Source organism: Haliaeetus albicilla, chromosome 1 (genome assembly GCF_947461875.1).
Source record: "Haliaeetus albicilla chromosome 1, bHalAlb1.1, whole genome shotgun sequence".
NCBI lineage: Eukaryota > Metazoa > Chordata > Aves > Accipitriformes > Accipitridae > Haliaeetus > Haliaeetus albicilla.
Window position 1 is genome coordinate 55,574,647 of NC_091483.1, and position 27,319 is coordinate 55,601,965.

At 36.5% G+C, this 27,319-nt stretch overlaps 1 protein-coding gene across 8 annotated transcripts in view; it reads right to left on the reverse strand.

The window, feature by feature from the left end:
• Positions 1-4,881: 4,881 nt before the first annotated feature.
• The window catches only part of DCUN1D4 (defective in cullin neddylation 1 domain containing 4), a 42,516-nt gene continuing 20,078 nt past the window's right edge, over positions 4,882-27,319 (reverse strand). For all 8 annotated transcript variants that reach the window (XM_069790448.1, XM_069790441.1, XM_069790426.1 and 5 more), the window contains 7 exons: positions 19,216-19,307; positions 16,725-16,795; positions 14,979-15,070; positions 13,975-14,083; positions 9,911-10,015; positions 9,350-9,452; positions 4,882-9,239 (listed from right to left, as the gene is read on the reverse strand). In XM_069790448.1, the coding sequence (XP_069646549.1) occupies positions 9,184-9,239; positions 9,350-9,452; positions 9,911-10,015; positions 13,975-14,083; positions 14,979-15,070; positions 16,725-16,795; positions 19,216-19,307 (628 nt within the window). In that variant the 3' untranslated portion in view covers positions 4,882-9,183. The remainder of the gene's footprint in view (positions 9,240-9,349; positions 9,453-9,910; positions 10,016-13,974; positions 14,084-14,978; positions 15,071-16,724; positions 16,796-19,215; positions 19,308-27,319) is intronic.

The following is a 27,319-nucleotide window of genomic DNA, read 5'->3' on the forward strand; positions in this document are numbered from 1 at the left end:
ATGAGGAGCAATTCCAGTGGCACAGTACATCTTTGAAACTATCTTTAAAGAGAAAGCTAGGAAAGAACAAAGAGATGCTGAAAGAAGCTAGTAACTTCTGTTAGCTTCACGTACTTGGAACTGAAAAAAAGCATTGCAAAAAACTTTAGAGGCAAGTAAAAGCAACTGAAGGAGACCAGTACTGGTATTATTTGATCTTTCGAAAAATATTTTCTTTAGTGCCTCGAGTTCCTTTTAAGTCATTGTTTTTACACATCTAGCATCACAATTATCAGTTACATATTTACTGAGGCACGCCACCTATGCTTAGATCTCTTATTGGTTTGTTTGGGGTGTTTTCTGGCTGATTTTCTCAAAATCCCTAACATAATTCAAAACAGATCATATGACAGTTTCAGGTGCGTACTGCACGGATTTGATTTAGGTCACCACAGTATTTGCAAATAACTGCACTCAGTAACATCTGCAATTCAATTACAAGCAATGAATCTGCTGTTATTCACACAGATCTTCTTGCTTTCCAATTAGTTCTTGGAAGGTTTCTGTTCTTTTTGCTCCAGTATTCAGTGGTATCTAAACTGATAACTAAGAAGTGTTTTTTAAGAGCAGGTACTGTGTTCGTTCCTTCAGCAGGAGTTCACTCAGGAACCAAGGATGAAATAATCTTCTGAAGAAACTGATAATTTGTCATTGAATTGTTCATGACTTAAAGGGTCTGATTTTGTTTTCTGTTTTTCAAACAGAGGAAAAAGAAGTTTTACATATTCAGCTGTCCAGAATTGTTCATACTGTCCAAGTAGACAAGAACTGAATGACAAAACACTCCATTTGGCAAAAATCACAGGATTCCCAGAAAAGTTAAAGAAATAGTAACTCTAAAATTAAGTATGTTTCCCAATACAACTCATTCCTTGATTATATAAACGTCTGTAAACGTTATACCCTGTTCTACTGCAATTTTTCTCTCCTAATCCCCACATAGCCTCAATAGTCATGTAATGCCTTGGCTTCTTGTGAAATTAAGGCTGCTGTTCCCAGAGAACAGCGTGTGACATAAAAAACCAACTGTGTTTTTAGAGGCTGTCTAGAAGTAAAGAACTAGGTAATTTGAGCATGATTCCTCACAGGAACAGCTACATAGCCACCAGGAGCAGAAAACAACAGTATTTCCTCACCACCAGTGCTTTTCTTTGCACCCATAACCAGCTTTCAGTAAAGCTCATTATACACTGAAGTCACCTGTGGCCAAAGCAACTTTAAAAATGGAACACAAAGTTCAGACTTGCTCTTTATGGTATGCATGAGTCTTCACCATGTTGACAGACTCTCCAAGGTCTGTTACCTTTTGGCTGTACCAGCTGCTAACAAGTTAAGAAATTTAACTACATAAGCAAGCCAATTTTGTGGAACATGAGGAAAAACAAAATATTTGAGTGGCTCTATTGAGATCTCATACACAGCAACGTTTTGTCATTTGGTTCTGCTACAGTTCAGCAGACTCTCAAAATATATATTGGAAAATCATTTTCTCATCTTTTTTTCTGACTATGGGAATGCTGCAGTGGCGACAGAGAGAGTATACACTACTTGTGAGAAGCTGCAAGTTTTCTAAGCCTCCCTTTATGCCATGAAGTTACAGAAAAAGATTATCTGCTGTTCTCTTCAGAGAAAATACATTTGCTCCTTCATCAAGGGATTTTTAACATGTGAAAAAGTATTTCATTCTACTGTCAGAATACTGATGTTCTGCCTCAAACTTACCTTCAGATTTCTGCCTAATCTTGCACCTTTCTTTTGCTACTGATCACTCCAGACACTCTTATTACCACTTGTTCATTCAAACCAACCACTCCGCTGCTTCTCCTTCATATTAGTCCCTCACTTCATTAGCAATTGCTCTTAAAGTTAATACAAACCCTTTTATATTTTCTGTGGCTTCCAAGCAGTACTCTTCATACTCTGCTCCTCTCCATCCACCCTATTTCTCCATGCCCTTCTGTATACAATGGCTACACAGTCCCCCACTCACCGCCTCCAACTTTTTATCCACTCACTTTTCTTTACATTTCAGCTGATATCAATCCACTGTATCTTGTTCACACCGAAAACCTCACTAGTTTAGCTGGTTTGGTCACTGAGAATTTTCCAGAATACCTATACTAGTACAAAACACCACCCCACCCCCACCGCATAGAAGTTACAGTTGCAGAGAGGCATAACGGCAACCGCTCCACGGAGTTGAAACTTCTTTAGCTTCATCAGTAACTTCAGGTAGCAAAACTCGTGTTCAGGTAAGACTTACGTTACTATCACAGTTGATAGTGGGTAAACACACCAAGTCACAGAATAGGCTCGATAAAAAAAAGGTGGCTGAGTGTATGCTGTATGAATTTGTAAATGAAGCATCATGAGGCAGCCAAGAGAATGTTGGTGATAGTCTGGGCACACCCTTCTCATAGAGCAACGGCATGCTGAGCTCCAGGGTTGACAGGACATAGTATCCCTCATACAGTGAATCAGTATAGGAAAAAATACTGAAGTCTTAAGAGTAGATTGAGAACTTCAGATACAGTAATCGGAATGAAACAAAGCTCTCATTTTCAAACACATATTTATGATACTTTGATAAAAGTACAAAGCATTTCAATCCTTCCAGAGTACACTGATAACTGGGCTGGAAACTAACCTTTAAATATAAAGAAAAGACATTCACATTTAATCTACATATAATTAACATCAGAAACTATTTGGATAGTAACATTAAAGTTTTCACGGTACAGAAGACTGTGACTCACTCCCTCTGATAAATACAAGCAGCAGGCTACATTCTGAGAACTAGTGAAAGCAATCCCAGCCTCAACATGAACATAATGAAGAACCACTTCTTTAGAATGGGGTCTACATTACAATATTCTAATTGTAATGCAAATACATACAACTTAAAATATTATTTTAAGTCAAGAGCCTTAGGACTGGTAGCTCAAATAGTGCAAAATACTAAAAAAAAAATTTCTTGTGAAATCTCTTACATGTGTTCTTTATTCTCTTTGCCAGCTTGTAAGTCTGTTTCCTATTCAAAAAGAGATTTGTAACTTTGCAAGCAATACAAAGTAGTAAGATTAACTAATGGTCCCTTTAAAAACTAAATTTATGAATGTATTATGGACATTTAGGCTGTAATTTTCATGTCTTATTGCTAGCAGCTTTTCTACTGCTCTGCTTAAATACTATCACTTTTTCTTCAAAAGGATGAACGTGACAGCTGATTACAGGTCCAATGATTGAAAAATTCTTCTAAAAGAAAAGTAAGAAAAACACAAGTGTTTAAGGTCATGAACAGATCCTCAGATCAAAATATCACCCCATTTAAATAGTACTAGGCTGGTCTTCTCTTCCAGCATTACATTTGAGTAACTTAAGAGAATTTTCTTTAGCACATGCTTTTTAAAATCACAGAATCACAGACTGGCTGAGGTTGGAAGTGACCTCTGGAGGTCGTCTAGTCCAAGGCCCCTGCTCAAGCAGGGCCACCTAGAGCCAATTGCCCAGGACTGTCTCCAGATGGCTTTTGAGTATCTCCAAGGATGGAGACTCCACAATCTCACGGGGTAACCTGTGCCAGTGCTTGGTCTCCCTCACAGCAAAGAAGTGTTTCCTGATGTTCAGAGGGAACCTCCTGTCTTTCAGTTTGTGCCCGCTGCCTCTGGTCCTGTCACTGGGCACTGCTGAGAAGTCTGGCTCTATCTTCTTTACACCCTCCCTTCAGATATTTATATACATTAGTAAGATCCCCCCAGCACCTTCTCTTCTCCAGGCTAAACAGTCCCAGCTCTCTCAACCTTTCCTCATAGAAGAGAAGCTCCAGTCCCTTCATCACCTTTGTGGCCCTTTGCTGGACTCTCTCCAGTATGTCAGGGTGTCTCTGGTACGGGGGAGCCCAGAAGAGGATGCAGTACTCCAGGTGTGACCTCACCAGTGCTGAGCAGAGGGGAAGGATCATCGCCCTCAGCCTGCTGGCAATACTTTTTCTAACACAGACCGGGATACCATTTGCCTTCTTTGTGGCAAGGGCACACTGCTGGGTCAACTTCAACTTAGTGTCCACCAGGAACCCCAGCTCCTTTTCTGCCAAGCTGCTTTCCAGCTGGGTGGCCCCCAGCAGATACTGGTGCATGGGGTTGTTCCTTCCCAGGTGCAGGACTTTGCACTTCTCCTGGTTGAAGTTCACGAGGTTCTTGTCAGCCCCTTTCTCCCTTTCAGCCTGACGAGGTCCCTCTGGATGGCAGCATGACCAGCCACTCCTTCCAGTTTGGTGTTGTCAGCAAACTTGCTGACAGTACACTCTGTCCCATCATCCAGGTCATTAATAAAGATGTTGAACAGGATCAGACCCAGCATTGACCCCTGGGGTACAGCACTAGTCACTGCCCTCCACCTACACTTTGCACTACTGACCACCACCTTCTGGGCCCTGCCATTCAGCCAGTTTTCAGTCTACCTCACTGTCTGCTCATCCAGCCCATACATCAACAGCTTTTCTATGAGGACCTCATGGGCCAAAAGCCTGGGTCAAGATGAGTCGGTAATGATCATGCTTCTTGTAAAATTCCATCTTAAGAGACATTCCTGCTCAAATTGACTCTTTTTGTTGAAAGCTTTTCTATTATGATACTGTTTTACACCCACACACTCCATTTCAAACATATATTTTTCCAACAAAGTTTTAAATACTGATTTGCCTTACTATTAGAAATAAGGATGGCAAGATTGTACATACAAGTTCTCTGCTACTAAATGATAAATGTTGCCAGCTGACGTAATACATGTTCAGATACGAGAATTTCTAAAGTATGAACCACAGAAAAATCTGAAGTCAATTGCTGAAACCAACACAAATACTGTTTATTTGTGGGATGCCATTTTACATCAACACCAGCAAAAGACCTAAAAATCAACCGGATGAACTCATGTTAGGTGGCATAACAGTATTTTTGTCAGGTCGTGAGTCACAGGAGTTTAGCACACCGTATTTATGTAATATCCAAATAACTAAGACGTAAAGCATTCACAGTTACAGGTTAACTGCTGTTCCTGCAACAGCAGCATCAATAGGTACTATTTTGTGACACCACATGTACACACACACACACACACAGCGGGGTGGGGGAGGGTGGGAAGTATCAAGCTGAGTTTTGGTCTCAATTACAGACAACAAACTATTTAGTTGGTGGATGGATTCTATACACTTTTACAGCAATATGAAAGGACAAAATATAAGGCCTAGAAAGAGGTATTTTAGCAGTCATAATTAAAACCAGGGCACAAGCTAACCTTTAAAGCTGTCTATATGAATTCCAAGAGTATTAAACAATTTGTTAGACTTGTGACCAAGGGTCAACAGAAATCTGGGAAAACCTTAACACAACTGAAGTCCACTTCTTGTCCTTCAAAAAAGTAACCTGGGAACATTAACCAAGTAGCAATGAGCTGTAACTAATTCTGATTGTGTGAGCATATTTGTGATGAAATAAAATGCATGTATTTGTGGTAAAATGGGAGAAGCCTCCAGTCCTCTACAATGGTAGAAAAGGCTACACAAAGGTAGCTCAAATATTTATTGTAGCTTAAAGACAACCTTAAACAGGTTTTAACTGAAAACTCAACTACATAAAGGATTCCAATAAATTCCATCCTCTTCAGCTTGCCTTCCTTGAAAACGATAAAAAGTGACAAAATATCAGTTACACAGAATTACATTAATATTTGAAATAATATTATTTTGCTGTAGAATGAAATTTAATTTGTGGGATGTTTTGGTTACTAATATTCATAGAATCATTTAGGTTGGAAAAGACCTTTAAGATCATCGAGTCCAAAGAGCTCCAAATGTTTGGCATCTATCAACTTACAGTGTCCACTGCTGTAGTCTCTGGATGCTCTTTTCCTTTCACTAACTGGCTTTCCACTTTACACCTCCCAAATAGCAAGCATGAATTGCATTTAGATCATCAAGTTTCTGCTATAAGGACAGTAATAGTACACCAAAAACATTAGCATAAGACCCGTGACACTTCTGCCAGAATGACCTCTCAGTGTCTTGTCCAAGAAGTCAGCATATTCTGTATATTACTTTTCAAAAGGAAAAAAAAAAAAAAAAGCCTACATCAACTATATGATTGCATAACAAACAAAAAAGCAAGCACCAAACTTGTACTAAATATAAGGTAAACCGAGTAGCTTAGTTATGTTTCCACAATTATTTAAAAATGAGAGGGAATTTCTCCAAAATACAAGAGCTGGCAACGTTAGGATCTTCTGCTTATCAGCATACACAGCAAAAACAGATGGATGGATAGCACAGGGAAGCTTATCAAGCCATACGGGTCCATTTCAGTCCATTTGTTCTCTATAAATGTGAGTAAAGCTGTCTACTAGCTCTAACTGAATTTGTGGTTTATTTTATGAAGATGCATGTTTATAAACCAGCTGAAGACTACAGATTCATCCTGCTTGCAAGTGGAAGAAAAAAAATCTGCAGCATCTATCTGATTCATTTCCAAACACATTCTTCCTTTCCATCACTCCCCATTACTTTTACCCAAAGAAAAAAAAAAAAGAAGTTTGTTTACTTATACAGCACGAGTACTTTCTGAGGTTTCTTTTCCTCCATTTTCTTTGCTTTTAATTAAATTTTGTGTTCTGCTAATTGTTAGCAAAACTTGGAAAAAGAGCACCTGGTTGAGCTGAACAGATTTCTGTTGACCCTGTTATATGAAAGTTATACCTATAACAGTAATAGATTAAAAGTCTCTTTGGCTCTTGCTTCCATTCTTGGAAGCCAAATTATTTGTGACATACAAAACCTTTTATGCAAGCCTTGTATTTGTTGCAGGATTCATGCCAATTAGTGCTAAACATTTTTCTAGAGTCAGTAACTAGCTTAACGTTTAAGAAAAATTACAGTATTTCACTTATATCTTAGCAACCACAATTTAGCCTAATGTTACAAGTTATATTGCTTCTAAATTCATTCTTTTAAGAACTAAACCAGCAGCTCCACTGATATTTCCTTACGGTTATACTATGGTAATATACACATTTACATCAGAAGTCTTAATAAAACATATGTGTTTTAGTAAGAGGCTTATTGTAAACATTAAATACCACACTCCACTGAATTAATTCTTGTGCAAACTGGCATCAAACATGGAATTAAGTTTATGCGTATTAGTACATGAGAAAGCAATGACTACGTATGTTTTACCATTATTAACTTTAAAGAGCGCTATTTAGTGTCATGGAAATCCGAACATGACTATTTCAAGGGGAAAGGTAGTATTTTCTTCTTAGCATCATGAAATTCTAGGTTTTGTATATGCATACCTATTGTATATTTATGTATATACAAATATACACAAACACACATAAACGATTTTTGTCTTTGGCAGCTGAGTTTGACAAACAAAAACCAACAACAACAACAAACAGATTTGAACACAACTGACCACCTGTAGCACCACAATTACAACCTCCTGGTCCAGGACAGCAAATTAATGTGCTTTTGCTAAACCAGGCTTAATCCTGAAAGCAGTCAAGTTAATGACAGTTGTTCCCGACTTCAGTGATGGCAGAATAGGACCCTCAATACAGCTGAATATTTCACATTCAACCTAAAACACTTCCCCCCCCTTCCCCTGGATTGCGTTCTAGAGAAATATCAAAACTGCCAATACCTTGTAAAATATTTCTACAGAAAAGTAATGTTATTCATCGTTCCAAAACATCCACTGGCCCTTTTTTGTTAAATGCTCTGTGAATCAATATGGAACATTTTAATAAATCCTTAGGGATCAAAGTTTAATAGCACCGGATACTTCAAGGACCTATTTATAAGACTCAACACTAACACTACTTAATAAAGAAGGGTAAGGCAAAGACAAGGTGACAAAATTACAGAACTTAAACATCATTCCATTCACTCATTTTCACCAAAACAATCACTAGAACTGTCCTACACATATAAAGAAATGAGTGAAATAGGCAGTGGTCCTTACTAAAAAGTAGTGTCATTTAATGCTGGTGTTTAACATGCCCATTGCCTGCAACGGACATTCTGCCAGGAAATTCCAATCCCCAGCATGAAAATAAAAGTAATGTTTTGACTATTTGCTATCATATTTTTAATTACTTAGAAACACAAAGTTAGAGACCCTGGGAAAGACTAGTGTTGCAAACAAAAAAACCCCAAACCTGTATTATCTATGTGCCAGGGGTGAGCAGACTTTGTTCCCCAAACAACTAATTTTAGCTAGAACTTTCAATTTCACTAGATCGCAACATAGACCAGACACTCTTGGTACACCAAAAATTAAGAGTATGCCAAAGGCAATTTACGAAAGTCTAAAACCCATTTTTAAAAGGTACTTTAATTTGTTCATTTGTACCTATAATGACTACTGCAGTTTTAACATTAAAAAGTCAGTACTTTTTTCTTCAAATGGAAATCATCTGTGGCATGTACAACTATTACAGTGTTTTAATATTTATATGTATATATGTATATATATATTTTTTTTTTTTAAGACACCAATGTTTCATTCTTGTTAAGCAATAGGTCAGGTTTGGCGAACTCCGGTGAAGAAAGTCACAGCATGTCTTCTCCCCTCAGAAATTGGCATCTCAAATACTAACATTAAAATTGACAATAGTTCTTCACATGACTATGTCTAAGCAGTCTGTTCATTTCATTTTCTCAAATGTTACGTTTGCGACCAAAAGAAAAACAAAATAACTGAAGTTTCAAACATGTAAGTGATGACTAGAAATATGCCACAAAATTATTTTTACAATACATTTCTGCAGAAATAATCCCTAGGTGAAGCTTTTTTTTTTTTATACACATATACAAAATTTAGACAGCAATATACACATAATCACAGTGAAGACGCTGGCAAGTTCACCAATTCGTAGTGTAAATACAAAATGCAAAGCAGCCTTCAAAGAGAACAATGCTACACAGCAAGCATAGCTAGCTTGTTAAATAGCAAACATCGAAAGTTCCCTGCAAAAGGGATGCAGTGCAAGAAAAGCAGCATGCACTTTGATACAAATAGCAGTTTATGGCTAATGGTTGACATAACTGTGGTAACAGTGACTCTTGAGTGGCTGTGCATAGTTAAACTTCTATGTCATCTGTTTTCCTTTATACCATTCCACAAACTCATCCAACAACACTGGCCCTGTAGAGAGATCAAATAACTGTATTTTACAAAATTTTGTAAAAGCACACTGAATGATTAAGCTCAGAGAAATAAATTTTTTTAGAACACCAACATATGGTAGTACTTACAGGCTCCATCTTCATCATAGTTACTGAGGTCAAGGTTAATTGTTCTGCTGAATTCAAGAACGTTACACCATTGGTCCTTATTGATAACTTTGTATTTTGATTGCTGCTTAAGGCAAGAAGCAGAAGTTACTAAAATATATTTTCAACTCCCTGAAATGCAGATTTTCTTACTGAAAATTTAAACCTTGTGATGAATTACTATTTAAATCTGCATGCCATCTAAAACTAAACAGGAGTAAAGAAACCGCTACATAGTCAAACTTGTGTTGAATAATTCCTGTTTCCGATTAAGACATATTTTAGTGGACAAACATATAGCAATAAAATGAAAGTCCAAAAGCAAATCAAAGACATTCTATACTGTGTCCTGCACTAAACAAACCTTAACAGAATGGGGTTTTGGGGAAAAGGAAGAAAGGTAAGACAACCAGTTACAAGTGCTACTTTGGGCGTTAGTATATTCTAAATCAAAACAAAAAAATCTTAGCTGTTCATTCTACCTCTAGTTAAAGTATCAGAATAGACAGATCAAAAAAAATGTAATTGTTTCAAACTTCGTACCTCTAGAAACTGGTGAAACACTGGGAAAAGGGACCATGTTTTTCCTAAAAGAAGGCCCAACATACACTTGGCAGTATTGATATCTAGGCTGCGCTGGTCCTTTTCCTGCATAAAAAGGAAATGGTCAAAACCGAAAAAAGAGCATGATTTCAGGATTTTTCACCTCCCCGACCACCTGTACCACAGCTCACCCATACATAAAATAAACTAACAAATAAATAATAAATAGCAGTATCTAACAGTGTAAGAAAACACAACTTCCTAGTAAAATTTCCTTCCTCATAGCTAATGGCTTTCTATACACAGATGTTGCTTTCTATTGACTTTCCCAAAAAACTGTCATCGCTATTGCAGATGAGGCATATGCTCCTGTTTGTGACTTCAGACCTTTCTAGAAAGCAACTGCCATTAGACCCATACCTATGTTTGCACATATGCCTCTGCATAGCCGTATGTCTCTTAAAATAGTATCGCTGCACATATTTCCTGCACTATTACAACTGTATGAACTGTCATTAGATAGTTAAGTAGCTATGAAGTAACACTGACTATGCAAGGGTGAGCCAAGGAGGTTCTTTGTTCTCTTATTCTACTGATTACATGAAATTCAGATTAAATTAATTATCAAATGAGCAGAGAGAACATAATATACTAGTACATGGAGACCCCTCTCAGGTAACTGTCCCAGTTTTAGTTCAATGTAGCAGCAGTATATTAAGGCTTATGGCATGATTTTTTTGTTTCTGTCAAGAGAAAGAAGCATCATCTGTACCCAGCAGACTCACTGCATCTAATCAGTGGGAAAGTTAATGTATTTGATAACGCAGCTTCTGCACATCTCAAAAGTAACGCCTGTGCATGTAAGATTCCATTTTGTTATTTTAAGTAGTTTATCCATCTACATTTGTTGCCTTGAAATTAAACAAATTTTGGTGAGAGATGGAATGTAAAACCCCACCCTTTATTTTATGCCTTGGTTATAGCATTAAGCTACAAATTCAGAAATTAATGAAATCACAAAAAAATAAAGTTCCACATTAGCTACTGTAGACCTTGATCTCTCTATATGTACTCATGATTGCAGACTGCAAAGTCTAATTTAAGAAAAAACAGGGATATAGGGATATCCAGGATACAGGGAGTGCCTAATAGAACAGTGCAAGACAGCTACCCAAGACAAAGGGAACTGAGCCCTATGTCTCACCTGTACAAGTGCAGTTTTATGTATTACAGAATACACATCTTTATTAAAAAAAAGAAGCTCAAAACATAACTGAATTGTCTTCTATCATGTAGGAAGGATGTGGTAGAGTGAAATCCCCATTCTCAGACAACAACTGAATGCCTTAGCCACAAGGTCATCCTCTCTTCTTGAAACCCATTTCACACAAAATACACCTCAATTCTAAAACTGTGTAGACAGGATTTAATGCAGATTTGTTTTGGAAGGAAAGTGGGGAGGCCAGTAACTCTGAAAACATCAGAAGCTGTTTTACATTCTGGTCACTAAATACAAGAGGGACTTCACTCAGTCTGATCTAGAAGAAAAAAAGTAAATTCCAGGACGAAGAAAGCTTTTCAATTAGTAATAAAGCTGAAAAACAAACCTGCAAAGGTGTTTTTTTATTAATATGATACAATTCTTTTGTTGTCTTCCAACATCAAATAGTTCCAAAAACTAAGTCTCTTTCCAAAGCCCATTTACACTTCTATCACAAACACCTTTAAGCAGATATCATACTGCTGTGAGAATACATTTTATTTTCCATACTGTTTATACTCTGAATTCTTCACACACATCCAAGTGTTAATGAAATCAGGCTCTGTTGCCTTTACTTTGGCCATGCTGGTTTTACATGCCTTACATTGTGAAGTTTCTACACTCTCCCTCTCAGACTACTGTTCAGAACAAATTGTTCAGATAAGCCCTTTATACCCACCTCCAACTGCCTAATGGCACATCTGCCATGACAGATGCTCCAATTTCATTCTTAACACGCATTCCAGATACTTATATTCTCTTTCTTGGATACAGTGGAAAGAATATATTAACAAACTCTGATAAATTTCAGTATTTGTTTTACACTGATCATAGACAGTCTTTCTGAGATTTTTTTCTTTCCCAATATTTCAGATAAAAGACCTATTTAAGCCATGAAATACATGCATCTGTATGTTCTCAAACTTGGCAATGACAATGGGGAACAGGGACCAAGGAATGTATTTGTGCTTAATACCAACATATGGTGTTTTAAATTATTTCCTCAAATCCATGCTGACTTAAATCGTGCATGCCACATAAAACCTCGATGATGCTTATTTTTATTGACAAACTAACTCTAAATACCAAATTACAACAGATGCTTTCAAAAATTCTCTCTTAAAACTTCAGAAGTTTAGAAAAGTGGGTTTTTTGCCACGGAGCATTTCCCTGAAATGATTACCCTTAGGATGGAAATTACACAATCTTCTGAATCAAAACCCAAAACTGCTCCCATCAGCTTTTTTATATCCATCACTTCAATTATTGTGATAAAAATTATGTACAGATTCATCTGCCACATCTAGATAAACTTATCAGCCCTTGTCAGCATTCACTGCTAGTCTTACTAGTTGCCATTCTCCTACAGACCTCCCCTGGCTCTATAGTATTAAAAGTTCAATAATTCTATTAATCCAATATTGTTTTGACAATTCCCTTGTTGATATGCCTTTGACTTGCAGTTTACAATCAGGGGTTTTTTGTCACAAATGATGTCACACCATCTGCGTCTCAATATTTAAGTTCTTTTTCAAGGCCACTGTTTGTCACATCAGTTTGGTACCTCTTGAAAAAACTCCACCCACCATCCTCTTTTACGTTTCTGCACTTACTTTTGACAGGCCATCAGCTGGTGCAGATTTGCTACTACTAAAACGTTTTTTAATCTATTCCAAATATTTCATCAGCATCTTGAACTTCTTTGGCAATGTTAGTTATTTCTAGCCTTTGCATTTTATGCTGAGCAAAACTGGCAGAATAAATCTTCACACAGCAAAGGAGGAATTAAGATGTGGATATGGCTTTTTTTCCTCATACTAACTAATACCATCCATTCTGTCATATTCAGCTGTAGGTTTCCTTGGTTAAAAGTGAGCTACCATGAATCTCTGCATGCTCACATGGAGAAAGCACTGATATACCACAAATCTGAGTTACTTATAACAGACTTAACTATCAGAATTGCTATCAGTTAAATTTCTTCTTATTATTTTTCTCATGTTACGTTTTTTGCTGCAAATTTTCTTGGTGCTTTTGGTTCTCCCGCACTGAAATCTGAGCTTCAGTTTTGCCTGTGATCATTTTTACGTTAAATCTTCTGTACATTCCATCACATTAGGAAGATGGGTGTCCAAATTCCATGTCAAAATGTTAATTCAGAAAATTGAAGTTCTTTTATTGTGCCCTTTAAGTAGGAATAGTCTTATGCATATTTTGGGTTCCAATACCAGGTACAATTTTATCAATACATATTTTATAGTAGGAAGACTGGTAGGAGGATATTGTTTAATAAATACTGAGAACATAATTAATGACTTTCCAACAGTCTTCTGAACCAGTATTTATATTATATCATGTCCAGCTTTTATCACGTTAGTTATTTTTACCACCTGCAGAAATGCCTGAAGTGCCCTCCTGTTTTAAGTATGTTTATGCTCACAAAATTCAAATGGTAAGAAGAAAAACCAGCATAATTATAAAGCCAGTGGCAGTAAGTGGCAAAGCTCCAATATGCAACAGAACAGAGCCTAAATTATTTCCTTGAAGTCACAAAATAGCTTGAAGCAGAGAGGTAACAAAACACATCAAAACACTAAACCACTGAACATCAAGCATGCTATTACTCTCCTTTTCCAGTTCTGGCATTTTGCATATACTTTTTTAGAACACAAACAGTTCCATTTGTTCAAAGCAATCTTGGGTGGTATCTTAAGAGAAACATACTCAGAAGTAGACAGTCTTTCAATTATTACTTATGAAAGTAAAGTTTTAATTTCAGATGCTGGTCTTCCACAGTACTTACCCGTGCAAAGTCAAATGCATATCTATAAATAAGTTTAAAATTGGTAGGCTCATTTAATAAAGATCTCAAGTAATCCAGAGAATTTCTCAATTTTTCTGTAGTATCACATCTACAAGAAAAGCACAAAGTCAATTTAGAGTCTGCATTCTTATACAGATGTCTGATGTTTTAGAAAAGTATCTTTAACACATATCCCCATCAATCTGTTCAAAATACATCACTCTCTACAAAGGCATGTTTATGAGTTTGTCTGCATAAAATGCCTTGATTAAACCCACAGTGTGTAACGGATTTAGCTAAAGTAGTAAAGTCTTACACTGGTACTCTGATAAAAATTTGTTTGGCTTTGTAGAAAATGTACTCTCCAACAGATTAAACCAAGAGCTTGTCTACACATGGCAAACAACCAGCAAACCACGGGAGTGAAACAATACTTCTATAGTTTTGCTGAAACTATGTAACTTCCTACACAGTTTTAGTGATTCTGTTCTGGAAGATAAGTGAAAACACAGGTCTTTCTCCAGCGCTCTCTGAAACATGTGATTAGTCAACTACATTTATGTTAATTATACCATGAAGGCAAGCTCTCAACTGAAGAAAGCAACTTTTAGAAAGAACATGGCAATGCAGCCACAGAAAGGGTTTGTATTATTTAGCATTTTAAACTACACATGCTCTAACAACATACCAATATCTAATAGATAGGTCCAATCCAGTGACAAAGATAGATGTCCTTGGGGACAGAAACAATGTTGAACTTCACGACATTTCTGTTTTCTTGAGACTGCAGACATTTTAATCCAACTGTATTTAAATGTGCAGCTGTCCGTTTTCAAGTTGTCTCTAAGTGGTCATACCACCATAAATAGGACCAAAAATGTATGGCTTCTACTTCACAGTAGAGCTCTCTGCTTTAGGTATTTTAAGTCAAAACATCAAAGTGTATTTTTTCTAAAAAAATGGGTTTACTATAACAAACTTAAGAGGTTTTTCAAAGCACTTACTGTAGCGATGTCATTCCTTTTAACCATTCTTGTAATGTAAAGTAGCCCATGTTTTGTGCATCCAACTTCCATGCTAGCACAAGCATAACTACCTGTTTTAAAGAGAAAAAAAAAAAAAAAGACTGAAAAGAATTAACAAAAAGATCCACACATTTTTCAAACAACTGCTGTTTAGTAGGCTACGAACGCTTTACTTGTATAAATGGGATGTTCAGATCTTTGCTACACTATTTTAAAAGTTAAAAACCCTGAAAGTGACAAACCTGTACACTATCCAAACAAAGAGAAGATAACAATGCAAAGATACAGAGTGAACATCCACCCAAGTTACCAGTAGCCACCTTACTTCAAGGGAGCATGCAGAGTCATCCAGTGAGCAGTGCAACGAGGAAGATGAGTTGGTGCAAAAGCTACAGAAGAGGTTTCCCAAAACAACTCCAAAATTTAAGTACCAATTTGACAACAAGTTACATAGGACATTTGTTAAACTCATCTAGCTGAGCAACAGTTACAATCCATGAGCTCTGTGAAATCCAATTATTCTAAAGCTAATAATGGTCCCAGCTGAATCCAGCTACCCCAGGGTACTGTCAGCCTACCTGATTTTGCAGGTCTGAACATGCAGTATAATTCAAGTAGATGTTAAGTAAAGCTAAGTGAGCTAACATTAACACACATCAGAACAGAGGCTGATACATAAGTACTTCAGTATTGCCCAAAAGGAAACACAGAGTCCTCTCCACATCTCACACAGAAGACTGAAGCAATGAAGAATTTAGATAAAGTGATACCGTAAGATTACTATCTTATTCAGGAACTTAAGAAACCACTTTTGATGTATAGATGGAAAAACCTGCAGGACAACTGACCCTGCAGACTAGAAGAAAAACATAATCAAGTTATTTAAACTTGCAAATCAGCCATTAACCAGCTAATGTTAGTGAAGCTCTACATGGTTTTTAATGCGAATCGCATTACCTACTCATATACCCAGATGTCTGCATAAATTTCAAGGGTTTATTATACTATAAATGCCAAAATTAGCAAATTACATCTTATATTTCCAGTAAATCTTTCAAAACCACAATTCTCATTTTACTTAGTCAGAGATGATGCTTTATGAATCCCACAAAAGATGAGACTTGCATATACATTTAAAGTGCAAAAATTAGACACTAGGAAAAAGCTTGTAAAAGGCACAACTATTCCTTTTTAAATTTTATTCAATTCTACATATACATACATATAAAATATATATATTTAATTTTATTTTTTCCTTAGTTGTGTTTTGAAATGGCATAATGGGAGTGCTAATATTGCTCACAATATTTGAAATTTCTTTCCTAGAAAACCCAAAGAAATCGTTACTTTGTAGTTTTGTAGTTGCTACATTAAATCGCCAGTCTTGTCTCATTGTTTCAGAAAAGACAACCATCAGCTTTTTTCTTTTTCCTTTTTTTTAAAATATCTTTCTTTTTTGAGGGGTTAAAAAAGTGAAAAAGAAGGGGTGGTAGCAAAGACAAAATGGAGTTTTTACAGGTTAACAGTTTGGGGTTTAAAATAAAGGCAAGTTGTTTCCAAATGTGTATATAAAGCTCCCTCATTCCTATTTCTTTAATTTTTTTTAAAACTTCCAAGTTTTTCCTTACTCCACCAAGTAATTCTTGATGGAAAAATAAGAGATACAAGACTGGCTCATATACATCATAACAGATTAGGCATCTTTTGGATAGACTCTGAACTTACATTTTCTGGTTCAACTCCAATGTCTTCACAAAATTTCTCCATACCTTCTGGCCCTACAATGTCGTCAGCGCCTGCAAAAAAAAATGCATTTTACTTAATCACTGAAAATGAAAACAGTCTGACCTTTACAGCACAAGAGAAGTGCAATCACGCAGTACAATCTGAATTTCCATATAGTTTTTTTGTTTGTTTGTTTTAACATGCAATAAATATTTCCACACTTACTATCAGACTTGGGTACACTTAAATCTTTATCTCACCTTTGGAAACAGAGACAGAAAAACTGTGAAACAACTTTCATTCCTGACAATATCCTTTATTCTACCCACTTAGTGAGATAATCTTGGAAGAATAAATTAATAAGACCTTTAAGAATGCACTTAAGACAAGCAGAACATCCATGAAATTTACCACGGTTAAATGAGTGGATGATGGATGGTGAAACTCATTTCTTGGTTTGAATCTCTACTGTTATCATAAGATCATATCACATAATAATGTGATGCATCACTATACAGTATACAATACATTATCATTCCCAGAATGTCATTCTTTATTGTGTCAAATACTATCTTTATATAAAGTTACCTAGAAAAAAAGACCCTAAAATAAAAATCTCGTGCTCCTCTTTATTCATGTTGCTATACCACGGCCACATACTATCTGAATTTTAGTAACTTCAGGGGGGAAGGAAGACATGAATTACAGCTATTTCTTTGCCAACTTAAAAGGAAAAAAAAGATGCAAAAAATAGATGGTATTAAAATGCACTACTACTAAAACATGCTGTTAAATCAAGATATTTGATGTTACATTATATATGCTACTTCTACAATACTCTATTGAAAAATTATACAGGCATTAAGAATTGTACTGAGCAATTCTACTTTTTTAAGTAAATTTTAAGTCTTTGGACTATTTTGTTAGAATTATTTTACTCATGTTTAAAAGGGCTCATTTGGGAAAAAAAATTAGAAGCTGAAATGCCTACTTTCATCCAATATAAAGATCATATGTGCAAGAAAAGAGGTTTTATAAAGGGAAGATCAATCTATGTTTTATTATTAGGTGACCTACTATTCTAGAAATAACAAGGTTTAATTATATCTTTTCCCATCTTCTCATGACATCCTCTCACAGTTCTCTGAGCGTACACAGTCTTTAAAAAGACTCATTCTGTAATGTAAAGACACACTAGGAAAAAAAAATGCAGTGTCAACTGTGCATATATAAGGGAGAAGACTTATGAAGCAAAAACACAAAAGAGATTATTCTTTGAAAATTCATTTTTCAGAATGTTACTCAATACTGTAAACAGAATCATACTCTCTGCTTTTCTGTTTTATCTTGGTGTATGCATCCAATGAAAACCCAAAAGTTCTTTCATATACAGCCTTCCTTTCATTCCTTCTTTCCATGAAAGTCTTGACAAAAATGAGTTATCCCTGTTGCTAGAGTAAAAAAATAAATCAAGCTGGTCAGAAAGGCAGAGAATCTAACAGGTTAGATTTGGCGTGAATTTGTCTGAATCTTCTCTCACAGACTGCCACAGACAAGTGAGATCTCAAAGTATTTAATTTAGTTTATGTGATTTTATTAGAAGAAAAAAAATATTTTATTACATCCAATTAAGTCACTCTTCATTATGCGTAAGAAGTAGAGAAAACAGAACAAGCTGTGAGCAACATTATCCAAGGCAACATCAGAAAACTGGAAGATGACCTTATTTTCTTTGTCAATCACGTCTTTCATTTCCTTTTGGTCTTTATAGTCATGAGATCATTTTTCTCCATACTTCAAGTTCTCATTCAGAAAACCACGTGTAAAAAAATGAATACAACCACCAACTTCATTATTAAAGGATCATCTTTTGTGACCACAGATCATAATTAACAGTCCTAGAAGTAAAGCCTGAAGAAAGTTCTCATACACAAGGGCAAGAATAAATAATTCAGTCTACCTTCCCTATACCTTGTGATGGAAAACTGTATGAAGACAAGACTAGTACGGGATACTTGAAACTTCTTTCCTTGAAACCATAACCATAAGCACCAGATTCACCAGGAACAAAACTAATGTTACCACCTCCCCCACCTTTTTTTTTTTTTTTTTTAATTAAAGACACACTTCTCCTGAAGCATAATTCTGTACTATTCAGCAATAACACGGCAGATGACAGAACTTCTAAAGCCAGAGAGGTAACAAAATTTTGGACAGAAGTACAGCTTTAACTATAGATTTGAATAGCAAGTATACATGTTCCAAAATATTTTAAGTTCCACATCTTCTGTATTCTTTTTATAGAACAGAGACAAAGACAAAATTGCCCCTTGAACTCTTCAACTTCACGCTACACAGAACATAAGAAAAGCTTCTTTAAGACTTTTTTAAAAAAAAAGCCTCTATATTCAGTCTTGGAAAAGCTCAGTTAATGAAATTTTTATATTCCAGTGTAAATTAAATTAGGAGGAAATTTGCATTTCACCCTTACCTGCATATTCATAGAACCATTCTAAGCATCTCTTACTTGAAAAGACTTCTTCCTCTGCTTTTATTCTAGTTGAATCATATTTTCTATACATACTTTAAAAAAAGAGAAACAAGTAATTAATTCATCAGTTTTTTAAAAGCAATCTTTTAGTCAACAGCCACCGTAAGCAGCAACATTTTTCCTTTCATAAACCAGTTTACCCAACATACTGTCCTCATATCCAGTCATTTGGGACACTGTTTAACAGAGTAAGAATCACTAAACCTAAACACTGTGTTTGCTCAGTCTGTCATACTTCAACTGATTCATAATTGTTATCCATGTACAGAAAATTTCCTTACAACAAATACAGACTAGTTCAAATTCAACCTCAAACTGCTTTGTGTAAATTCAAGTAAGACTTGTGCACACTATCAGTTACCACAATCAACTGATGGGTTGCAACTTGGCTGTGGGTCTAAACCTAGAGTAATTCCATGTCACAGTCAACACAGGTCCTACCTGTAGGCGCACGCATACATTGTGCACTTCGAATTATTAACTAAGGAGAACTGCACATACTCCTTTTGCCTCCTCAAAAAAATCCTATAAAAGGCATAAAGGCCAAAATAGACATGACTCACGCTTGCATTATTCTGAAGCCAGTTGGTAACACAAAAGGACCACAGAGAACAGGTTACAGGTCCTCACTGACAATAACTCAAGGAACCTCATTCATCACAGGGTAAACAGTTATCTGAAAAGCTAGATCCATAGTGGCCCTTCTCCCCAGAGATGACCAGCAAGGTAGTGGTCTCCTTCAACAAGAAGCACAAGGAATTTTAACTACATTCAGGAAACAATACTGAAGTACCAGGCTCCTCAATTTAACATCTGAAACACCTAAAGCACGGAAGGCATAGCAGAAGTTGATGAGTTATTCCACCCTGTTTACACTTTTCTGAAACAGAGACAATACCATTTGTGCCTGTTAGAGGAAAGAGACTCAGCAGTCCAAGTAGTTGTTCACTGCTGCATATGCATTCTCTGATCCATTTCCACCACTCTGCAGTAGCTTGGACTCATAAAGGCTGAAAAGAGCCGAGCAACAAATGGCTTAGACTAGAGGACGTAGCCAAGAACGGCTCTGTACATGTTCCAAGCATGCAGCCCTTCTTCTTACAGTGTCAAACCCTGCTGGGGGAGGACAACAAAGTGGCTAATTGGTTCAAGGAGAATTCTGAAACAACTTGATGAAATTAATTTTGAGTTGATTTCACCACCATTTTGTTCTTCTAGAAAGACATGTAAAAGATGTCTATACTTATGAGCTTAGAGTACATTGATCCTACTATTCTCCATCTAGCTCAGCTATCAGCTATGAGAAACTAGCTAGAAGTTAACAGCACACAGATCATTCTGTCAGTAATTCAAAGAACTACTTCACGTTTATTGTCATAGTTCCTTTAAAGCAATTAACCATTAGAAGTAGTCAGAGCAAAATGATAAATTGCTAATTGGACAACAAATACAAATGAGTCTCTTAAGAAATTTCAAAGTGGAAAGAAAAATTAACACTCTACTGAAACACACTGACCTGCAGCAAAGTGAAACACTGCAGAAAAATGCCAGCCATACATGTCTCAAACACTTATATTCACATACCTACAATTTGTAGGGGTCTTTTTTTTAATTTTCATTTTGAAAACACTTTTTTCAATTTGAATTACCTACTTTATATAAGCTTTACTGCAGTTGCAAAGGAACAGGCTGACAGCACTGCCCACTAAGTAAACAACCAAGCTAGAAGGTGTAAGTCGGAGTTGGAACAATTTTATTTTTTTTTAAAAAACAGGTCTGATAACTTAACATTCTCATACTTGCAGAACGAACTGTGATTATGAAAGACCTATCCAGTATTTTTTAGGCTATTCTGAATTCAGAGGAATCAAAAAAATGTCTTGAGTCAAAGAAAGGTGGCATTCTGCCATTTTGGCAAAGGTCTAATTATTCAGTATCCCCTTTTTTGTAGCAAACAAACGTGACAAACACTAACTGGACTACCAAGTGGAAAACTGATTGTAGCAGGAGCTAGCCAACATCTTTTATTCTATTCTATTTATTCAAGAAGTCTGGAAGAGCACTGCTGGGACCTAGGACACGCAAAGCTAATGTGGTTCCCCCAAAGACGGACATTTCATCACAAGAATCAATGTCTTTTCTTAAGAAGGGATGATAACCAAATGCCTTGCCCTGCTTGTTCATGTAACTCAACAACACATGGCCTGTCAGTATGTGAGCAGTGGATTTGGGAAGGAACCCTCACAAAACAAATTTATTGACAGCACTCTAGGTCATCCAGGTATTTCAGAAAAAAGATTCCTGCATCTACAAGCGGCAGAGCTAAATACTGTAGCCTGAACCAAGACACCAATGACAGCAGTATGTGAAAGAGGAATGGTGAACGAGAACAGAAAAAAACCTGCCCTTTTTATACATTTACTGCATGTACACATAGCAAGTTTTCAGTTTTCATAGGACTGATAAGGGACTGAAAGTCACTTTTTGTGCTTAAGGCTAAGGTCATTGTTTAGGACCCGAAGGGAACAACAATATTCATTAGTAAGTCCATGTGCCCAACATAAGGCCAAGTAACTCCAAGCAAAACACTCTGGCCTCAAACTTATAATTGTTCAAAAAGCTCAGTATCTGACCACTGGAGTTTGATTTTTGAGAAACCAGAACTGATAACAGATCTTCCAACCTCTGCCAGTAAGAGAAATTACTTCACAAATTCAGAAAATAAAATCAGAAAGGATATAGTCTTGAGCTATCCCAGTCGCTGCTACAAGCTAGTTAGCCAGACGTTCATTAAAACTGCAGGTGACATCGTATCACATTTGTAATGAAAACAGACCATGCACGGCCAGGAGCATAAAACCATGCAACAAAAATGGCTGGATGAATCTCAGATGCCTTTCTCTCAACCTAAAGGAACTAATAGCAGATCACATATTCTGCAAGACAAAGATCACTTGAAAAGGAGTATGACAGAAATAAGTAACACCAATGCAGACCCAGTATTAGTGATTTCTCATGCATAAAGATGAAGCCTGTTCTTCCCCTCCTTACTCCAAACACCAAATGAGTTCTCCCCATAGTCTAGCCAAACCAGCTAGTTCTATCAGCAAGAAACTCCTAATCCCTGAAGTGCTTGGTGAAGCGAGATGAGAGGGAGATACAAGCAAGCAAGTAGACAAGTATCTGATATTACAGCCTAGAACAACTTGGTTCAATTATCACAGCAAGCCCAACCTGGCAGCACAGGGTAAAGGTGATTCCAAAGACTGCGTCATCTGAATTATCATTAATACAGATTTTATTATCTCAAGAACCATAGATGCAGAGGAGAAAAACAAAAACTGCCAGAGACATCTAGCATACATTTTGTATCTTAGAATAATTCTCATATATTTGGAATTTCTCTGTATATACTGCAAGATGATGTGCTTTGTCTTTGTGCTAAGGACAGTGTCTCTTGCTACACAGACAAATACAAACTGTCAGAGTGCACAGGGTAGATATCTGAATACTTTGGGAGGACCAAGCATCTACTGAACAGATCCCAGTTTGAAACAGCAAGTCCTCAACGGCTCACAGCTTCCTCAAGATGACCAGCACCAGTACCTTCAAATAGACACACAACCATTAAGCTGACCATGTTATAGTTTGGCAATTTGCTTACGCATTGATGGTCCATAAGAGGAACCTGCAGAGTTTCAATCACACACCAGAACTGAAAGAACATACTGCTCAGAGCCTAGAGGAGAAAAAAAAAAAAAAAAAAAAACACACTGAAAGGGAAAAAAAACAGAAAGTAAAAACCCCATAGACACATTCCATAAAGGAACAGCCAATGAGTATACCTGGTACTTTTTGTACCAGAATTTGTACCACTATCAGAGAATGATCACACTGGAACAGGATTGCTAAAGGGTGTTTTCTTCATCGCCAGTGCTAGAAAGGTGCACGCAGAACTTTTTCCCCAGAGTGTCTGCTATACCTATCACTACTGGACAACAGCAAAATCTGAGCCTTTGCATTTAGAATTACCCTTTCGTTTCTGAACCCTGAGATGCTGCCCATCAGGAACAGCAAGGAAAAAATAATCACCTATGGGCAAAGAGTATGTATTTGTCTCTGACATGAGACCGCGTGCAAGTACAATGACTCAGAAAAATCTTCAATTAAAAAATAATAGTTTTTATTATTGTAACATAACACTGTCAGTGTCAGGACAGTGACAGCGGCCTTCAAAAAATGTTTCTTTATATTATAACCAATATCCCCTTAAGGAGCATTTAGCTTTTTCTTTTTTATTATCTCTCTCTAACAGCCATTTTAACTAGAGAGAGGAAAGAATGTGGGACAGGGCAGGGAAAAAGCAACATGAGATTAACCTGCCTAAATTTTATAAAAGTGATTACCAACTACTTAACCACATGTAAATGAAGTTATTTTCTCAGAAATGCTCACATCTCCATCATGACCTAATAGCTGACTCATAACATCCATTTTTAAACTTATCTTTTTCTTACGAGCTAGGGAATTGTAATATCCCTGCAATAAAGATGAGACGATGTAGTTTATAATTGGAAGTGCTACAGACAGATGTAAACAAACTAATTAAAAAAACCTGAGTGTCTAGGCCTTTCACATTTCTTTAAATACACTATCATCCATATCTTTTTCAGATTACTTTTCTCCATTCATAACAACTGATTTGGTGGGAAAGCAAAAGCAGGAAAATTCCATCCAGCTATTATGGGGTGGCTAGGCAAGTCATCCTAAGAGTATGTGGTTGCTGCCAGCAAAAAGAACAAGATCAGGGTAATTCCCTTCAATTTACTGCACTCTTCAAAGCTGGATATCTACTCGTGCTCTGAGCATGCTTCAAATGTACTGGAATTTGTTAGAGCTCCACCTACCACAGCAGCAAGGGACAAAAAGGGGGGCGCAGGGGGGAGAAAGACAGTGGGGAGAAAGATAAAAAAGGTACAGTTTATTATTACGGTAAGTCAAAAGTTAACCCCTCATGAAGATCTACAGCCTGCTGATTTAGATGGTCAGTGTGTACTGATGAAAACATCAAGAAATTTATCAACAGTAGCTTTGTTTCTATGCAACCAGAACTTATTCAAAACCTTTACTCCATTTTCTTTGAGCTTCAAAATGAGTAACTAATTGCTTTCAGATTATTTATATTTTGAAAGATGCAAACTTTTGACTGAAGAAGATGCCCCCTACTACTTCAATTAATTCTAATTTATTAATTTAAAATTTTGGCTGAGAATTTTCATCAGTAGAGCACAATGAAAGTATTTTTATAAAGCCTTACCTATTCATTCACAATTATGATTTTAGCAATAGTTTCATAAATACTGTAGAAACAAGGGGCGGGGGAAGGGAGAGATGTTTTACCATTTGCAAAGCATGACAAAGACTGCCTAAAGCAACCCTCAGGACAAACTTACTTGACTGGTACGTTTTATGAATGAATATGTCTTATCTTTCCCTATTTAAAGGCTTACAATCATCTTCAAACTTTTAAATTAATGTTTTGAACTTCGTCAGGCTTACTTAAGGAGCAGTATGTATAACAGCATACATGCTGACAGTCACATGTCCAGTTTAAGATTCTTCAGAACTATTAAGTGAAGTTCACTGAAAAGGTGTATAAAAAGGGAAAATTATATCTGTGCGTACTTGAAAACCTCTTCTTCAAGGAATAAGGTCTAGACATCTCTGACAGTTGGTAACACAGGCTGTTTGCATGGGGCAGGACCAAACCAGTTGGTAAACGACAACAAAACAAAAAAACCCTCTCAGCACTAAATGTTTTGAAAACTTCCAAGGTTAGTACAATCCCATTTTACTTTCCCATGTTAATAATAGTGTGTTGACTGTGTTTTCAAAACTTATGTTTTTCTACCACAGAGGATGGAACTTATTACTCAATAAAGAAACCCTATTTTTCATGTTAACAGGCCCTTATGTGGTCCATACACACATCTAGAATAAATTAGACTCTAGATCTAATTGCTTGAAAACATAATTTTCAGGGAAGCAGATAAATATTCCTAGTTTTCATCCTTCTAAGGTCCAAATATCCATTATTGTAAGATTTTTGTTCTCAGCCTGATTCTGGAATAAGGAGTATAATTATTTTCTTAAATGAGACTATCAGAAAGAAGAGAAGACATTAGGTTATACAGCTCATTTTCCCCTACGGAAAAAGCCAGTATTCGGCTAGAGACTGTGTAACAGATACACAGCATCAGATATTGCACAGTGCAGACTATATTCTTACCTAGCAAGTATCTTTACATGAAACTTGCTTTACCTTTCCTAAGAGCCTTAAGACAGTGATGGAAGAGCAATGTACAGAAAATGTATTTTTAACTCCAGTTTGAGAATACCTTATACCATAAGAGTTTTAAGTACAATACAGTCAAGACTGTGATAGTGAGAGGAAAATACAAACCAACTCTTCAAGTCATTATGTTCTGGCAAGTGTAAGCTAAACTGTTTACTTCCAATAGCTATTCTTTAAGACAAGATAAATCTTACTGTGATCCAGAAATGAATACACCAAGTTCTTTTCATTACACATCATCCGGTATAAAAATTCCCTCCCACTGAAACACTGCACTCATGGTTCAAGGTGACGTTATGAATGTTAATTAACAGAATTCAAGCTCTTATTATATAAGGGTGGGATGCTAAAGAACATGTTTGGAATCTTTGTTTTCCATAATCAGTTTATGCATGAGATCAGCATTTCCAAATAACTTCACTAACAACTAGATTTGTTCCTATAATTTTTTTTCCTCAATAGCCAGTGTCATTATTCCACTAATCCTTCCAAGATGAGGCTATATCCCTAACAGCCTGGAACTGAGGCTGAAGGCTATTACAAGCTCCCTGGTATCAGATGTATTTAAAGTTTATGAGTTTAAGAGCCTTTAGAAATCATCTTCTATTTTAGCACAGAGCCCTGCTGAAATAAACTTTCTGGAAAGAATACATATCTCAAAAATATCACTATTATAGTTGAAGAGATTATGAGAACACACCACAAATAGTGAAGACTGAAAATATCGCTCAACAAAACTATCCATGTAAGGATTAAAAAAATAAATCTCCTTTGTAGGGACAAACCAGGAGGAATCATCAATATTTGGTCTCAGGTGTGATAACACCACTAATGATGACACTCCTTTGATAATCTTCAGACTACTACCTATCATTTTTGCACTGAAAACAAACAGGAGACTCACAATTACTGGATTTATTTGCTAATGTTGCCCCTATAAGTTTGCCACTGTAACTGAGAAACATAAAAAAACTTACATCATTCCATAAGCATTTGAAGTGACAAATCATCTCTGTTAGGAAATGCAGTCTCTTCTGGAGAGCACACATTGCATTTTTTCATTGCAAGCAGACATTCAAGAACAGACACAGACTACGATTCTTGCTTAATACAGAATCCATACAGGCTCATGTCCCTTGAAGGCTTATCCTGAGTTACTAGTATGCAGCTTCTAGGAAGTCTGCCTCTAAAACAGAAACAATGATGAAGAACTGGGCTTAGAAGCCCCTTATTCCATAAACTGGCATTGCACTATCCATACTGTTTTTATTATACACAGCATTCTGGGCATACTATGTAAGGGGAAACAGCTTTGAAAATAACTAGGTCTGCTACAGCACACCGCTGTAAAGGTTCCTGATTTCAGATTGATTTCTGCTTGACAAACTGAAATGTCTGACCTCCAAAGACCAAACATGACAGGCATGAGCTCTGCCTGACAAACAACCATGGAAGTAGCAGACAGCTTGCTCTTTGTATAACTTGTTCACAGAAGGTTACAGGGGCATAAGCCAAATCTGAAGAAATCCTTCTTTGAAAGAAAATAAAGCTCCAAGTCTGCGCTGAATGTTCAGCAAATGATTTCATATTGCCAGCCATGCTGAAATAAAAACTGTTTTCTTGAAGACCAAAACAAAAGAAACTTATACACTGGGAAGCAGAGAAAGCCCAAAAACCTTTAGAAGGAAG